The sequence below is a fragment of the Rattus norvegicus genome, chromosome 2 (genome assembly GCF_021556685.1).
Source record: "Rattus norvegicus strain SHRSP/BbbUtx chromosome 2, alternate assembly SHRSP_T2T, whole genome shotgun sequence".
NCBI classification, from domain to species: domain Eukaryota; kingdom Metazoa; phylum Chordata; class Mammalia; order Rodentia; family Muridae; genus Rattus; species Rattus norvegicus.
The window spans coordinates 207,212,350-207,224,427 of NC_141535.1; the positions used below are offsets into that span (position 1 = coordinate 207,212,350).

At 47.2% G+C, this 12,078-nt stretch overlaps 1 protein-coding gene across 2 annotated transcripts; it reads left to right on the plus strand.

The window, feature by feature from the left end:
• The first annotated feature begins 5,903 nt into the window (after window positions 1–5,903).
• Window positions 5,904–11,631, plus strand: LOC148006751 (uncharacterized). Of its 2 annotated transcripts, XM_087642473.1 has the most exons (4): window positions 5,904–6,187; window positions 6,238–6,726; window positions 6,827–10,279; window positions 10,625–11,631. In XM_087642473.1, the coding sequence occupies exon 3, from the start codon at window positions 8,999–9,001 to the stop codon at window positions 9,911–9,913; it is 915 nt and encodes a 304-aa protein (XP_087498599.1). In that variant the 5' UTR covers window positions 5,904–6,187; window positions 6,238–6,726; window positions 6,827–8,998; the 3' UTR covers window positions 9,914–10,279; window positions 10,625–11,631. The 2 variants fall into 2 exon arrangements, with proteins under 2 accessions (XP_087498599.1, XP_087498597.1); XM_087642471.1 differs by having other exon boundaries at window positions 5,904–10,279.
• The last annotated feature ends 447 nt before the right edge of the window (window positions 11,632–12,078 follow it).

Here is a 12,078-nt window from a genome sequence, read left to right on the forward strand (position 1 = left end):
TGGAGAAGGCCCCAGCGCGCCAACATGGCGCGGCTATATACACCCTAGCACAGCGCATCCACACCTGATTGGTCGCTTACCCATGATCTCATAAGGCCCGCCCCGGAATGGGCAAAGACCTGGCACGAAGGCACTCTTGCACATGCGCACACAGTTAACTTCCTGAAAGGAAGTCGGCTGGCGCGGCGAAGGCCGGCGCCATCTTGTCTAGCTCGGCCTTCCACGTGGGGCGCAGTAGAAGCCAGCGCCATCTAGTGGTGGCGAATGTTATTGCGGCCCTCTACATCTCCCCCTATTTATTTATTTTATAACAGTCCTGATTTATTTTATATTATTTTATAACAGTCCTGATCACCCTATCGCGTGCAATGAGGAAACCTCAGTGATGTGGAAGGGCTGATCAAAAGATTAATGAGTCTCTCTCATCCCAGTGCAATGGATCCACAGATCCATGGGGTGCAAGAGCAGAGAACTCAGATACCGACTAATTCCTGAGCATAGATAACCAAATTCCAGGGGAGGCCCCTTGTACAATGGCCACAAGTGCTTGAGTGATAACGGCTTGTCACGTTTCTGTTGAGATTTGAGTTTGCAAACCAACCATAGCATGAATACTAATCCACAGCATAGGGCTGCACCAAACAGAGCCACTCCCGATAAGTAGTGGGCACCTCATCTGGTTCACCTCAGCTGTTACCACCAAGGGCCGTAGTCAAGTCGCTCCTATAATAGAATTTAGAATTTCCAATTGTTAGTAACTACTCCAGAAAGTTTACCCACTGTGCTTGTCTAACAATAGATTGGGGGAGGATAACTCCAGACACTGCAGACACAATGTCTGCAGCAGTAATGGCTGCTACAATAGCAGCGAAAGCGTCAAGGTCTTTTCCAGGACAGTTCAGGATCAGTCATTTTTCTCTGGAACAACCAGCAGACAATGGAACCATTTCTGAGATCTGTACAACCAGGGCAGAGTTCCCCAGTCCACAGCAGCTTTACGTAGGTAGCATTCTTGTGAAGCTACAGTCTGTAAAATGACCAGTTAAGGCAGCAAGAGTCACCAGGGAAATGAGGGAGGCAGCAACGGCTGGAGTCCAGTCTTCTCCAGCAAGCAGCAGTGCACAGAGGGTCAGAGAGCAAGCCATAGTGGGACGGGACACACGCAGCGGTAACACTGACTGCAGCAACGGCAAAATCTCTGTGATGAGATGACAAAAGGTGAAGGGGAATCTTCTATCTTCCTCTCAAGGTAGAGGAATGACTCCAGGGACCCGAACCACGAGAGCTGAATCTTCATGTAACCAGGATCAGCAAGTCTCAGCAACCACTCAGGCAGCTGGCACACTCTTGTAGTATCCTGTAGAAAAAACACAAACATTCCCTCTTCCCCATATAAAATATCTGGACAGGATCATGTCAATATGTGGATCTTTCTATTTCTCCTAGGCAGAAGTATGCCTAGTTGTAGGGTGCCATAAACTTTGGCATCCAAATTTTAAAACTGAAATAAAAGGAGCATTATTTAGCATACAGGGATAACTCCCCCTTTTTATTTATTAAGATATAGTAAAGATATTATTTATTAAGGTAAGTCCTCAAGGATTAAATTGAGGACACTGAGCACTTGTATTTATAAATTGACTTGTATACCAAATTATTGTCTCCAGCATTATTGTTTTGGATATATAAAGAATGAGATTTTTTGACTAATTGTTCCTATGTAAGGCCTACAATCTGTCTGGTATCATTGTCCTCCCTTGTTAAGGAGCCCAGGCAATCCAGTTTGAGTTCTTAAATGGTCTATTAAGGAACAGTATTTAGTGCTCTTAACCACTAAGCCATTTCTCTAGCACCTCACAAACTTTATTTACCTAAACATAAGCATTAATTAGAAATGTCAAATCTTGTAAATATTGTCCAGATTTCGTCGTACTAGAAATCCCTGAGCTGGCAGGGCGGGACTGAGAATTTAAAGTAAGCAAATGGAGTCTTCTTTTTTTCATATCAACTCTATTACCATTTTCAAAGTTAGGTATGAGCCTAAGGTTTAAATTAGTTGTCTGAGCCAGAGCACTGAAAGGACAGTGAGTTGTCAGACAATTTACACTGAAATCACTCACTGATTTTAAGTAGAAAACCTGTCTCTAATAAAGCATTAAGTAATTGAAATCAATTGTAAACCACAAGTCACACATTGGCTATCAGTATATGAATTGAAAGCTTGATTTTTTAACATTTTCAAAACAGTGGCTACAGCACGTAATTTAATAGTCTGTGTTAAAGCAGGGGAAACTCAAGAGAATAAACAAGTGATCCAATCATATATGTAGCCTTTTCATTAGATGAACCACCTATAAATACACTAAGCGCATTTCCTATGGGATGTATGCACAAATATACAGGAAGTACAAAAGCATGTAAAGAGTAAAATTATCAATTTTGTCTGAAAAATTTGTATATGTAATAGGCCAAATATCAGTATTTTGTAATAACCAATTAACTGTTGTTTGGAATAAGATATGTTTTACCAGGTTTCTTTTTAAAATACTTCCATGACTCTAGTCTAACACAGCTGAAGCTTTATCTCCAATGTGCATAACAAAGACCTAAGTCCTCTGGTAGGGTGAGGTACTTAGCCAATTAACAGATCTTTAGAAGCTTAAAATTAGCTTCAAATATTCTTTTCTGGAGTAGTGTAACAGCTACTCCCCAAATATTAAAGCTCATTTTGAGAGCAAAGGTTTATAGTAAAAATTTCCATATACACTGAAAGATTTAAGTTCTAACCTTTTACATTGAAGAAGCAACAAAATTATATAATATAAGGCTGTTAGCCATTTCTAATGATATCACTTTATGGGCTCTCCAAAACTATAAGCAAGCTCATGGAAAGAAAACTCAAAATCAATCCTCTAAATCTATCTTGAAATGGCAGTTGGAGTAAGTAAACTGGCTGTAATGTTCTCACAAGTTCCAAAACCTCATCAATCCTTCATAAATCTTGTAACAATCTCTACCTGTTTGATTTTTTCTTAATTACAAATAAGTTTGAGTTAGTCAATGTAACACTGGCAATCCTTAATCACAATCTTTAAGTTCTCTTTGTAACACCAGAGTACAGCCACAACTTTGGAAAGTCACCTGAGTCCTGAGTATGTGACTAGGCAGCTGTTCTTGGGGCAGTGGAATTAGCAATTAAAATACAGATAACTTCAGGGCAAACCACAACTTTGGAAAGCAAAACTCGACCTCCAACAAACTAGTACAAAGTTTGACTGCCAATTCCTATATATGAACGCACGATGGCGTAGTCTTCAGTACCTCAACAAAGAGACATTGTCCTAAATTCTTTTAGAAGCCTGGTTTCTAGGATAAGAATTCCATAAAAATATTATCTCAATTTAGACCTGTTTCCCTAGGTTGGTCCATGTCACATGTTATCTAGAATGACTTCATCCAAATTATAGTTTTAAGCCAACTTTTTGTTACCAATGTTATACCTTTTTAACCATATCCAATAACTTGAAAGCCAATAGTCCATAACCAAGGCAAGTAGAGCATATTTACACATTTAAAACCAATCAGAAACAAATTGAAGTGGCTACACATATCTTTAATATTTAGACCAAACACCATTTTTACCTTTTTAGCTATGATTTTAAGAGAAGCACCTTGTCACCTGTTGAGTCAAATAATAAGTCAGGGATCTCTCTAAGAGAAACAGCTATCAACTCTTGTATCGAAGAAGCTGAGAAGCTGTTGGCGCCTTTAAGATAAGCTCGTGTAGACGCTTAGCCTCTGGGCAGCTTCTCCAGCTAATCTAGACACCTGGCTCCAGGCACAGGGGTCCAAAGACCTGATTGAAACTGTTTTTTATTCATTTGTTCCCTTTTGAAACGAGTTAAAACCAAGTCAAGGTGTGAACGACCGGCAGATAAAGTTTTTACCATTTTTTCTTTTGAACATGAAACATAAAACATTTAAACAACAAGAAATAAAAACCACAGACATACACTGACAGACATGGGGATATCCTGGTGCACCAGAGACAAACAATAGACAAAGAGGGAAAAAACCAGATGGTGTTCACGGTGACTATCCACTCGAGTGGAGTCGATATGGACGATGGATTGTCTCAATTCCTGGACTAGTCCATCAACGTGTTGAAACCCAATTCCTGTAAGATACTGAGATATATTATCTGAGCAGCACAACTGACATTCGCCAGTGGTATGGAAGTGAAACACATTCCTGAATATTTTTACTCACAACCCAATTACATTAACTCCATCAAGCTATGCATGGGCATTGAGATGTCCTTTTGTTTGATTCTCCTGAATAAATTTTCAGGCGGTCTACCTTTATCAAGCCTAATCCGTATGACTCTGCAAAGCTGTCGCGTCGGCGCACCCACGGGCCGGCGCGGGAGCTTAATCACACCTTTTACAAGCACAAAGACAAAATTTTTCTCCCAAAATACTGTGTTCCTTTTATCTCCTCCCTTTTCCTCACCTGGGGCGTTCTTTCCCCAACCTTTCGCTTCCGCATTGGAAGGGCCTTTTTTCTTAGGTGCACCTTTTCTCTTTGAACTCTTTAAGTCCTTATCTAACCCTGTTTCTGACATGCCGCCTTGCCCTTCCCCCAACGCTCTCCGCTTTGCTGTTACAGCTGGGCAGCTCCCACTCGACCTCTGATGCCGTTTGGTGGTAACTAGAAACTCAAAGTTTAATAGAAAAAGCCTGAGGGCTGTCAGAGCAACCATAGAGGCTCCTGCCACATCCGGCAAAGGAGTGAGATGGAACAGATCAAGGCTAAATATTGTCTCTCAGAGTCTCACCCGCGTTCCGCAGCTTCTGGATCCCTTCCGTGAAACGGAGGCCCTCCTTGGCGCCTGCCAATGGTGTGGCTTTTGTTCCGGGTTTCAGCACCAAATATTCCACGCGCGACCTCGCCAGCAAGAAAACACGCGTGGACATAGGAATCCTAGCTGCGACCAAACTTTATTAATATCTTATGGAGAAGGCCCCAGCGCGCCAACATGGCGCGGCTATATACACCCTAGCGCGGCGCATCCACACCTGATTGGTCACTTACCCATGATCTCATAAGGCACGCCCCGGAATGGGCAAAGACCTGGCACGAAGGCACTCTTGCACATGCACACACAGTTAACTTCCTGAAAGGAAGTCAGCTGGCGCGGCGAAGGCCGGCGCCATCTTGTCTAGCTCGGCCTTCCACGTGGGGTGCAGTAGAAGCCAGCGCCATCTAGTGGTGGCGAATGTTATTGCGGCCCTCTACAGTAAACAAAATGTCAGGCTGCCTCTGGCTGCTGCCTTCATCACGCTAAGGCTAAGCCAAGGCTTAGTGGGCTCTCAGTGGGCAGAGCTGGCTGCCTCCTGGGATGTTGGCTCCTAGGATAGGAGAGATGCCACCATGCTCTTCAGAGCCCGGCCTGGAGCTTGGTTTGAAAGACCCCAGCTTAGCAGCAGTAACGCCATTTTACAAGGCTGTACTTAAGATGACTGGTTCAGAGAAAGGTTAGAACACTGAGTACACAGCGGCTGCCAAGCAGGATGTGTTTGGTTGAAGGCCTGGCAACAGGACGACTTCGGTTGAGCACCTGACAATGAAAAAAAAGCCCCGAGAGAGGTCCCACACCCTGGTGGGGGGCCGAGTCAGTCGTTATGTTCCAAGAAGGTAGCTAAGAAACTTGCCCCCGGGCTGAACCCTTGGGGGGCCGAGTCAGCCGTTATGTTTCAGGAAGGTAGCTAGGAAACTTGCCCCCGGGCTAAACCCTTGCCATATTAGAATCCACCAATTATATCCCTGTAACCATGCATCTGCTTCTGTATGCTTGCTTCTGCTCCCCAAAATCCTATAAAAGCCCATCCTTGGTTCCGTGGGGCGCGCCAGTCCCCCGAGTGACTGAAGCGCCCGCAGGTGCCTGTGCCTGTGTATCCCGACAATAAACCAAATCCTCTTGCTGATTGCATCCTGTGGTGTCTCGGTCTGGTCTTTGGAGTTGGAGGGTCTCCATCCCGAGGGAAAGTTCTCCCTGAGAGCTTTTCATTTGGTGCATTGGCCGGGAAAGGAGATCCTCCACCCAGGGACCACCGACCACCCACTGGGAGGTAAGCCGGCCGGCGTCTGTCTGTCTGTCTGATTTTGTCTCGTTCTGCCTTATTCTGTCTGTTCTGTGAGCGCTCAGCCAGGTCTGTTCTGTGAGCGCTCAGCCAGGTCTGTTCTGTGAGCGCTCAGCCAGGTCTGTTCTGTGAGCGCTCAGCCAGGTTGTTTGGAATTTGGGCGGGACGAAGAAGGAGCTGACGAGCTCGGACTTCTCGCCCCGCAGCCCTGGAAGACGTTCCAAGGGTGTTGGGGCCCGACTTTTCGAGGCCCAATCTGGGAGAGGAGAAAGATCCGGACTAACGGCACTCTGTCTGTATTTTTGGCTTTCAGAGGGCCCCGGACCTTTGCCACCTCCATCTGACTTTTTGCTTTCAGTTTGGTACCAAAGCCGTGCAGCACGCCTGTCTGTTGTTTGTTTGACTGTTGGTGTTGTTTGTTTTCTCTGTGTTCTAATCTTCCTTAGAACTAACATGGGACAGTCCCTAACAACGCCCCTAAGTCTCACTCTTGATCATTAGAAAGACGTCCACGACCAGGCACACAACCAGTCCGTCGAGGTTAAAAAAAAAAAGGAAAATGACAGACTCTCTACACATCCGAGTGGCCCACTTTCGGAGCAGGATGGCCAGTGAATGACACATTTAATAAGATCATTATTTTACAGGTTAAAGATCGGGTCGTCCACGGACATCCTGACCAGGTTTCTTATATTATCACTTGAGAGAGTCTTGCCTTAACCCCCCCCCCCCCGGGCGGAACCCTTCGTGGACCCGAATTTGCCTCCCCTCAACCCCCAGCCTGTCCCCTCGGCCCCGCCCGGTCCGCCGGCCACGTCTTCCTCTCTCTACCTTTGTGAAATCAGAGCCTTCTAAGAAACCTGTCCTCCCGGCAGACCCAAACTCCCCTCTCATAGATCTTCTCTCTGACAGGCCCGGCTGAAACGGAGGAGGCAGAGCCGCCGGCCAGATCAGTTGCCGGGCCACAGTCTGATAAGGGTTTCTCCCCTGTCGCAGGGAGATTGCGCAATAAGCGAGAGGTGATGCCAGATTTCAACCTCCCAGGCTTTCCCACCTAGACAGGGAACCGGTGGCCAGACCCAATACTGGCCGTTTTCAGCAGCTGACATTTACAATTGGAAACAACACAACCCTTCTTTCTCCAAAGATCCGGTGGCACTCACCGACCTAATAGAATCTGTTTTACTTACCCACCAGCCTACTTGGGATGACTGCCAACAGCTCTTACAGGCCCTCTTAACCTCAAGAAAAAAAAAAAACAAGGAGTGTTCCTAGAGGCCAGAAAACATGTTCTGGGAGATGATGGGCGTCCCACCCAGCTGCCTGAGAAAATTGATGCTACATTCCCACTTAAGAGACCAAACTGGGATTTTAATACAGCTGAAGGTAAGGGACACCTACGCCTTTATTGCCAGTTGCTTCTAGCGGGTCTCCGAGGGGCTATACGATGCCCTACTAATTTGGCTCAGGTAAAACAGGTATTACAGGAAGCAGGGGAAACTCCCTCCGCCTTTCTAGAGAGACTTAAGGAGGCCTACCGTATGTACACTCCCTATGACCCAGATGACCGAGGACAAATGACGAGTGTCTCTATGTCCTTCATCTGGCAGGCTGCTCCAGATATCAAGACTAAGTTACAGAGGTTAGAAAATTTGCAGGGCTATACATTACAGGATTTACTTAAAGAAGCTGAAAAGATTTTTAATAAAAAAGAGATAAAAAAAGAAACAAAGAATTGAGTCGAATCTTGGCCGCCGTAGTTCAGGGCCAAAAAAGGAAGGGAGATAGGGGGAAGCTCGAAAGGGGCTGAAGCTGGATAAAGATCAATGTGCCTATTACAAAGAGAAAGGACACTGGGCCAGAGAGTGCCCCAAGAAGCCTGGCGGACCCCGAAAGCCTCGACCACGAACCTCCCTCTTGGCTCTAGATAAAGATTAGGGAGGTCATGGCCAGGAGCCCCCCCCCCCCCCCCTGAGCCCAGGATAACGCTTAAAGTTGGGGGGGCAGCCGGTTACTTTCCTGGTAGACACAGGAGCCCAGCATTCAGTCCTCACCCAAGCTTCAGGACAACTCAGCGACCGGACGGCCTGGGTACAAGGAGCTACTGGTGAGAAACAATACCGATGGACTACGGACCGCCGGGTTCAGCTGGCTACTGGTAAGGTGACCCATTCCTTCTTACATGTTCCGGACTGCCCGTACCCTCTGCTGGGCCGTGACCTGCTCACCAAACTAAAAGCACAAATTCATTTTGAGGAAGGAGGGGCCCAAATAACTGGCCCCCACGGAACTCCCCTTCAAGTTCTAACCCTACAACTAGAGGATGAATATAGACTATATGAACCGGGACAGGACAAGCCACAATCCCTAGAAATAAACACTTGGGTCACGAATTTTCCACTGGCTTGGGCAGAGACTGGTGGGATGGGGTTGGCGCTCCAACAGCCCCCCTTAATTATACAGTTAAAGGCCACTACAACTCCAGTCTCCATAAAACAATACCCCCTGTCACATAAAGCTTATCAAGGTATAAGGCTTCACATTACGAGGCTTCTAGATCAAGGCATCCTAGTCCCCTGCCGGTCGCCTTGGAATACGCCTCTTCTGCCTGTTAAGAAACCCGGCACTGGAGCTTATAGGCCAATACAAGACTTGAGAAAGGTCAACAAGAGGATAGAAGATATTCATCTGACTGTTCCAAACCCTTACAATTTGCTCAGTAACTGTTCATCGATGAGAAACAGGGGTATGCTAAAGGGGTCCTAACACAAAGGTTGGGACCCTGGAAACGCCCTGTGGCCTACCTGTCTAAGAAATTGGACCCTGTGGCCTCCGGCTGGCCACCGTGCCTAAGGATGGTGGCTGCTATTGCTGTCCTGATCAAGGACACTGGAAAATTGACTTTGGGACAGCCACTCACCATCCTAACACCCCACGCAGTGGAGGCCTTGGTAAAGCAGCCCCCAGACCGCTGGCTCTCTAATTCCCACATGACCCACTACCAAGCCTTGTTACTGGATGCAGAACAGGTTCAGTTTGGGCCCGTAGTCGCCCTCAATCCTGCCACCTTGCTTCCTCTACCAGAGGAGACAAAACAGCATGACTGCCTACAAATCCTCGCAGAAGTACATGGAACCAGGCCGGACCTATCGGACCAGCCTCTTCAGAATGCTGACCACACATGGTACACGGATGACAACAGCTTCTTGGCAGAGGGAGAGCGAAAGGCTAGAGCTGCGGTCACTACGGAGGACAAAGTGATTTGGGCGAAAGCCCTGCCTGCTGGTACCTCCGCACAACGGGCTGAACTCATCGCCTTGACTCAGGCGCTCAAGATGGCAAAAGGTAAGAGGCTAAATGTATATACAGACAGCCGTTATGCCTTTGCCACGGCACACATCCACGGGGAGATCTACCAGAGGCGGGAGCTGCTCACATCTGAGGGTAAAGATATTAAAAATAAGGCTGAAATTCTGGCCCTCTTAGAAGCCCTATTCTTGCCCAAAAGACTGAGTATTATACATTGTCCAGGACACCAAAAAGGGCACAACCCAGAGGCACGAAGAAACCGGCTGGCCGATGCCACGGCGCGAGAAGCAGCCATGAGCAAACAAATCTTGACCTTAAATAGCCCAGACCAACCCACGCCCCCACCAGTGGGACAAACCAGTTGGGTTTATGCCCATGAGGACATAGAGCTCCTAAAAAAAATGGGGGCCATCTACCACCCTCAACTAAAACAGTGGGTCTACAAAGGACTTTTGAATTGATCTCCTTTTTACATAAATTAACCCAATTGGGGTTTAAGAAGATAAAAACCTTACTAGATCGAGAAGAGATAAATCTGTGTTTTTTTTGAATCGGGACAAAGCGATACAAAAGGTGACTGAGAGTTACAAAGCGTGCGCTCAGGTTAACCCGGAAAGGACCATGATTGGACAAGGAGTTCGTCCTAGGGGACACCGTCCTGACATCCATTGGGAAATTGATTTTACTGAAATTAAACCAGGTATATATGGATACAAGTATCTCCTAGTGTTTGTAGACACCTTCTCAGGATGGGTCAAAGCCTTCCCCACAAAGCACGAGACTACAAAAATGGTCACCAAGAAGCTCCTCGAAGAAATCTTTCCCAGGTATGACATGCCTCAAGCGTTGGGGTCGGACAACGGGCCTGCTTTCGTCTCCCAAGTAAGTCAGTTGGTGGCCAAATTGTTGGGGATTGATTAGAAATTACATTGTGCCTATAGACCCCAGAGTTCAGGTCAGGTAGAACACATGAATAGAACAATTAAGGAGATTTTATCCAAACTTACGCTTGCAACTGGCTCAAAGGATTGGGTGGCCTTCCTTCCCCTAGTTCTATATCGGGCCCGGAATACCCCGGGCCCCCGTGGTCTAACTCCTTTTGAAATAATATATAGAGCACCACCCCCATTTGTCCATTTCTTTGATTCAAACATTGCTGATTTTGCTGACAGCCCTTCTCTGAGGGCCCATTTACAGGCCCTACAGATTGTGCAGAGAGACGTCTGGAGACCTTTGGCCGCTGCTTACCAGGACAAGCTTGAGCATCCGGTGGTGCCACACCCGTTCCAGATTGGAGACACCGTGTGGGTGCACAGACACCAGACCAAGAATCTCGAGCCACGGTGGAAAAGACCCTACACCGTCCTCCTGACTACCCCGACCGCCCTAAAGGTAGACGGAGTCTCGGCTTAGATCCACGCACCACACGTCAAGGCAGTCCGGTCTGAGGAATTGACTAATCACAACACTACACCCCAGACATGGAGAGTTCAGCGCACTCCAAACCCCTTAAAGTTAAAACTCCTACGTGGCTCCTCCTAGCCCTTTTGTAGCTTAGAGTCAGTGGGGGAATAAGCCCCCACCAGACAGAAATTTCTTGACCAAGTCGAGTGAAAGATTTCACTCAAAGTTAACAAAAAAAAAATGGGGGAATGAAAGACCCCAGCTTAGCAGCAGTAACGCCATTTTACAAGGCTGTACTTAAGATGACTGGTTCAGAGAAAGGTTAGAACACTGAGTACACAGCGGCTGCCAAGCAGGATGTGTTTGGTTGAAGGCCTGGCAACAGGACGACTTCGGTTGAGCACCTGACAATGAAAAAAAAGCCCCGAGAGAGGTCCCACACCCTGGTGGGGGGCCGAGTCAGTCGTTATGTTCCAAGAAGGTAGCTAAGAAACTTGCCCCCGGGCTGAACCCTTGGGGGGCCGAGTCAGCCGTTATGTTTCAGGAAGGTAGCTAGGAAACTTGCCCCCGGGCTAAACCCTTGCCATATTAGAATCCACCAATTATATCCCTGTAACCATGCATCTGCTTCTGTATGCTTGCTTCTGCTCCCCAAAATCCTATAAAAGCCCATCCTTGGTTCCGTGGGGCGCGCCAGTCCCCCGAGTGACTGAAGCGCCCGCAGGTGCCTGTGCCTGTGTATCCCGACAATAAACCAAATCCTCTTGCTGATTGCATCCTGTGGTGTCTCGGTCTGGTCTTTGGAGTTGGAGGGTCTCCATCCCGAGGGAAAGTTCTCCCTGAGAGCTTTTCAGGTTGACCAGCCCACGTGATTCTTGAGCATTCTCAAGAATGCTCCTGGGTGTGTCAAGAAGGACTTCCTCTTCCCAGGATGCTTGTTCTAGTCACATTTCTGTGGCTATGATGAAAACACCATGACCAAGATCAGCTTAAGGAAGAGAGTGCATTTTGGCTTATGGCTCCAGAGGGATAGAAGTCCCTCATGGTGGGGTGGAGGTACAGCAGCAAGTGGCAGGCATGGATGCTACCCCAGGATGCCAAAAGCTCATATCTTTAGCTGCAAGCCCAAAGCACATGGAACAGATGAGAAGTGGTTCCAGGCTTTTAATCTCAAAGCCTCCACCCCTTTCCCATCCCCAGTGATGTACTTCCTGCTACGGTG